Here is a 6038-nt window from a genome sequence, read left to right as displayed (position 1 = left end):
TCCTTCTGCAAGATCTTGTGGAACATGACTGTTATGAGATTAAGCTGGTATTAATCTCATAAAGCAGGGTTCTTTACAACATTTATTTCGGTAACTGTTTAAACAATGCCACCTTAGTGGAAACTTGGACTGTTTTGCTTTTGTGCAAAAACTCAGATTGCATTGATATCAATGCTTCAAATCAGGCATCGTATCTACCTGACAGCATTTATTATTACCAACTGTGATCAGCTATATGCGCTCCGAGTGATGAGGATTTACAGCAAGTCTGTCAAACCAGAGCTGTGTGTGCTGAAAAACTGGCTCTCCCAGAATGCTGCAGGCTTTGATTGCAAAGAAGCCTCCGCCGGGACCGAACTGGCTGAGGAAGAGGAAGGCAGAGGGGAAGAGAGATGGGGGGGAGCTGGCAGATGCCCAGTGCTGAGAGTCTGCCATCCACAGCTTGCACACAGCCCCTCTCCTAAGCTTATTACTGAGCTTTACTCTCACCATCATGATAAAAAAAAGAGTACAGAGAGGGGGTGAAATGGGTTTGAGAGAAGAGGATGTGCTTCATGTCATCTGGAAATGAAGGCAAACAACAACAAAAAAAAATAGACAATTACATCAGAACAGCCCAGATTAAGAAGTAAAATGAGACTTCATAAAGGAATGCATGTCGCCCACCTCTATGCCAAAGTTTGAAATAAAGAACCTGTGTGGTCTGGCAGCATATAAAGTACATCACATAGATGACTCTCAAACCTCTACCTCACCAAACCAAGATCTGTAAAAGTGACTGACTCATAAGCATTTTTGCATTTGCTAAGGATTATTAGCTGTGGCGGCCATCTTGACAAGGGTTGACTATAGATGATTGTCCAACGATTACTTTCTGAGGAGTTTTGTTCCAATCCGTCCAGCATTTCATAAAATAATTTGCTAAAAAACCAACACGTGACCAGGCGATTGCATGGTCGCCCACCTGTCATGGCAGTGAGCAATAAATGCTCCTTGTTGAAAGGATTTAAAAACTGCATCAACATGCTGGTTTCTTTCAACAAATACAACCAAGAAGGTAAAACTCTTTCAGTTGCAGCAGAGGGTCACAGATTATGTATTTATGTTGTTTATAAATTTTGTTAAAAACTTTGGAAACCAGATCTAAATCTAAAACTCTGCTGACAAAGCAATTTCTCAATCGTTTTTTAAAGAAGTCTCATTTAACCCCCCCTGCTGCCCTTGGGACTAACTGACCCACAAGGGTTCAGTAGTTAGACTGCTTAGATATTCAGACCAAAACCAGGATTCAGAATCAGAATCTCAGGCTGCTCCGACAGAACCAGGCCTTTGCTTTTGTGTTCGACTAACCACATGATAAATGCTTAAAGGACATTTAAATATATTTAAACATACCACTTGCCAACACCTGCCACTGACATTTAATTACTTCTATAAACCGCTCTTCGTGCCCCTCTTGCTTCACCTTGATTGGTTGCCAAGTCCCCAGTGAATTTGTTGAACTAACCTCAGGTCTCTCTGACCAAATGCTGTTTCCTTGAAGGCTACTTGGCACAAGATGCAGTCTTTGAACGCCCGTTTACTCTGAGCGACTGCTTACTGTGTTCTCTTTAAAAGATGTGCATGCAGCGGTACTCCCTGAAACTGGACCAGAAGTGCGTGAGATTCCCCAAACCTTGCAAAAAGGGTTCGGGACACGAGGCAGGAAGCCTCAAAAACTTCGTACCACAATAATCCATGAGGTCTTTGTGCTTCCACAACTGCAAAAGCTGATTTTTTTTTCTTTCTCTGTTAAGCACAACTGTGTCAAAGCAAAAGCAAAACACTTATCAAACAACTCGGGGTGTTGTTTTATGACTCACTGCTGTTTGAGCTCCTGACCCTATCCATACTACAAATAGTTCAATTTCAGCTGCAAATCTTAWATTATTTGTATTATTATTATTATTGTCAGGACCAATTTAGCAGCCTACTAAAGATAAAAAAGCTACAACTAATACAAAACATAGAGAACTCTATAGCAAGACACCAACGCGCAAAAAAAAGCCTGTCTTGAACAGATAGCAACAGCTTTAGGTGTTCCRGCAGAACTGATAGTAGAATATTAATCTGCAACAGGCTACACTTGGATTATCTTTTAACACTTTCACCTGCCTAAACCAATCACAACACAGACTTCTGAACAGGACATTCTCACCTGGAACACCCTGAAACGGACTTCCCAGGTTAAACATCTTCTTGTACTTCTTTCAAATGAAATCGTCACACGGCTGTTTTTATTGTGTTGTTGGATTCAATCACTGATGATTCAGTTTTGAATTATTTTCCATCCATTATCTCTAACCCACTTCTTCCTGTCAGGGTCACAAGGGTCACTGGTGCCCATGTTTAGCAGTGACTGTCCGAGGGGCAGGGTTTGAATGATTTTGCTGGGTTTATTCTATTGATCAATCAGCAGTTTTATTCGATAAAAGTCCATTAACAGAGTGAAAATGTTTGCAATTAAATCTGAATTAAAGACCTGTAGTGAGAACATAGCTTAAAAAGTCTGCAGACGACACTACTTTTACAGCAGAATAGTTGAAATTAGTGCACTAAGAACACATTATCCTTTTAGCTGGTGGTTTTAAAGTTATAATTTCATTGCATTGTGTTTTGATTGTCCTTCCATTTTCTTGACCTACTTTTACATGCAGCGTTGTTGAGAAGCTAGTCTTTAGCAGTCAATGGGTACTCTCCAGRTCAAAAGTGTGTTTTAATCTATTATACTGCTTTATACCAACACCTTCTTTGTGTCTTTTAATCTGGATTGGCTTAATAAAAAAATGCTCTGTGCATGTTTCAGTGCATGGTTGTTCACACTGTAAAATGGTTGTTATGGATGAAAACAAAATCAACAGTTTTAGAATGTTTTCTGGACATTCAAAGGCTACTTTCTAGAAGAAGAATGCCTATTTGTGGATTTCCTGACTCTTTGTTTATGCCTGACWCTGAGCAAAGTGCACGAGCAGAAAAATCCCACTCCAGAGAAAGAAGCCAAGTTTCAGCTCAGCTTAGCTGCTCTGATCCAACTTTTCTTCTCCTTGTTATGAAGCAAGAAACTGAACTATCTGATATAAGGAACAAGACTAAAGCACTACATTCACACAAGCATATGGACAAAAATAATAAATACTGTAATTTATTTCTATACGTTAATGACAGCTAAGAAAGAAATTTGTTAGGTTGTAAGACAGGATCTTAGCTTCATACTAATTTATTTCCTTGGCAAACATCGGTAAACAAATCAATACAGATGACTTTAAAGATAAAGTGACCAGATAGTTAGCTTAGCTAATTAGCTGCACATGTATAATGTGCATAAGAGCACCAAGGCAAATTTTGCATCCAAAAGTTTAAACCTCGTGCTCGTTACTTTTAGCTGTRTTTTATGCACGTTTCTCCTTCACACATGATTTCCTTTGACTTTAAATGGATGGTTTTGGAAGTGATGTTCTATCAAATAGTTAACAATATTTAAAACGTTATCAGCTGTAGCGGTGACAAAAGTGCAAAAGTCGTCCTCCGGGCTAAGCTACCGGCTATCCAAAGGCCTATTTTATAGTTTGTCAGGAACATAAACCAACTCTTTCTCAAAAATTTCATACTGGTGTGAAAAAAAAAACCCCGATACGTTAGCTAAATGCTAAACCTTCACACTTTTATTCAGATACAGCAGATTAAAACTCGAGTAGAAACACAGACATTGTTCAGTTGAGCAAACAGAACACAACAGTGTGAAGCAAAAGTGTTGAGTGTCGGCTAATAGTGTTCTTTCACAGCATATTTGAGAAAAAAGTTGTTTTGTGAGCCTAATAAAGGGATATAGCTTGGCTTGTCATTTAGACCGAAGTAAGACTTCTGCCCTTTTCTCCATATCTACTATAAACTATTAGACACAACATCACTTCAGAAATAACCAGACTATTTCTTTACTTATTTATTACAGAAAATGATTCCCAGAAATCCCCAAAACATATATACCGGTATATATAAAAAAACGAACATACAGTAGCCTATTCTGATTTGTGAACTTCTTCCACGGGGCAAATTCCCTTCAGCGCAACACAAAACACCACCTCTGAATTTGTACATTCAGGCAGCTTTAACGCCTGCAWTAAAGCGYGTTTAAAGGAACATGTAGCGTCCCAGAGAGGTTCTCTGCTCCTAAAACCCAGTGGGTTTAGCTTCAAATCTGCCTTGTGCTTATCTTGGCTCTGGCTCTCTGGCATCACAGGAGGAGCCAGACCTGTGAGCAGACCAGTTCTGACTGGGTACAGTGTGTGTGGGGTCATTGGGATCAGTTACCAGGTGACAGACTGGCACATGTCTCCCTCATCTGGACACAAGTGGGAAAGCAAGGTTAAGTAGATCAATAGGGAGTGATCAGAAGGGTTGTGTGTGTGGGTGTGTGTGTGTGAGGATATGGACAAAATGGATACTGTTCAGTTTATAGGAGGAGCAGGGAAGAGTATTTCTGTTTCCTTTTTTTTTTTTTCATTTGGATGAGAGTTGTGAGCTCGGATGCTGCTGTGACCTCCATCCCATATCCGCTGGGCGTGCAGAGTGTGAAATCCAAGCATCCTGGTGTCTTGTGCATGCGGCAAGACAGAGAGAGAGCTCAATCAAATTCAAGAGTGCATTTCATCGGACACGTGATGCATTATTTAGCTACTTTCCCATCTTGAGGAGGACTAAGACGGTCACACCCCTCTCTGGAGAACTCAAACGGGACTACAATGCGGACGCACACACCTCACACACACCTAACGCCGTCTTTCACGGAGGGACCCATGTGAGATTTTTTTTTYCCCCCATAACTGCTGCCATTTTTCAGGAGCAGCTCCCTCGTTGCCCTGATTTTACCCAGGGCTGAACTTTCACGTGACACATCAGATATGCAGCCATTTGTTAAGGATGAAATTGCCCCCCCCCCCCCCCCCCCTGTTCATATGACCTAACGTGCGAAAATGTCACGCGCTGACGCGGCGTAGGGAGGGAGGAGAGGAAAGAGGAGAGGAGCGAGAAATGGGGGGTAAAAAAAAAAAAAGGCAGCACTAAGCAGAAATCACACATGATATGTTGCACTTCAACTCACCTTGAGCGGCCGTTCCTCTGGTGCTGAATACACTTGCTATCAGAGTGGCCACATACCAAATCATAGTACTATTGCCGACCAGCTTTTCACCACGCAAAGTGCCCCGTTCGACCAATCTCTCATCCTTCGACCTTCCCGCTGCGCCTCACGGACTCCTCTCTCACAGCCCCCCGTCTCTCATATCTGCCTCTCACTCCTCGCGGCGTTTCCCTTCACCATCTCTCCCCCCCTTTTATGTTTTTGCTCTCCCTCCCCCGTCCTTCCGTCCGTCCGCATCCTCCTCTCTCCCGAAGAGACAGAGAGCACCTGCAGCCGCCGCGCTTGTAGTAGACGGAGCCCGTTTTTTTTCTTTTTTTTTTTTTTTTACGAGCGCATAGTGAAACCAAGTGTGAGAATGCAGCCACAGGTCCGCCTCTCCCCGCAGCGGATTGGCTGCCGCTCGAAGCTTCCGGTCTGGGATTGGTTCGCCGCAAATGAATCCCCGCCCCACTTTTTACTTAACTCCTCCCTCTCCTTCTCATCCAAGCCGCCCGAGTGAGAGCAGGCTGAGGAGCTGGAAGGGAAGGGAGGGGGCGGGGGCTGAGGAGGGCGGCTCGCGCGCTGATTCAAGGTGAGTTGGAGCGTGCCGTAGCGTAGTGGAGCCGCAGTATCATGCGCACTGACGGCTCTTTAAATAACCGCTCCATAAACTGGGGGGGGCACCCCCACGTGCGCCATCATCACCGCAAAGCTGAAACCGCCGCCGTCGTTATTTTTGCGCGCAGCTGTTTTTTTTTTTTAAATCTGGGATAAAAAAAATGAGGAAGAGGAGGAGGGGGTGGGGTGTATAGCTTATGGATGCTGGTGGAAGGTGCGTGACTCATCCCGCAGCCCTTCCACACTGTCATGTCGCCAGGAATGG

General features: G+C 43.2%; 1 protein-coding gene across 1 annotated transcript in view; it reads right to left on the bottom strand.

Moving 5' to 3' along the window:
* The window catches only part of igsf9ba (immunoglobulin superfamily, member 9Ba), a gene marked incomplete in the record, with an annotated part of 78670 nt that extends 72955 nt beyond the window's left edge, over window positions 1–5715 (bottom strand). Inside the window, 1 exon segment of the mRNA XM_014012429.1 lies at window positions 5138–5715. Coding sequence (XP_013867883.1) covers window positions 5138–5201 — 64 coding nt within the window.
* Window positions 5716–6038: the final 323 nt, after the last annotated feature.

The sequence above is a fragment of the Austrofundulus limnaeus genome, unplaced genomic scaffold (genome assembly GCF_001266775.1).
Source record: "Austrofundulus limnaeus strain Quisiro unplaced genomic scaffold, Austrofundulus_limnaeus-1.0 Scaffold91, whole genome shotgun sequence".
NCBI lineage: Eukaryota > Metazoa > Chordata > Actinopteri > Cyprinodontiformes > Rivulidae > Austrofundulus > Austrofundulus limnaeus.
Note: the sequence above shows the minus strand (reverse complement) of the source record. Positions and strands in the feature narration are given on the sequence as shown.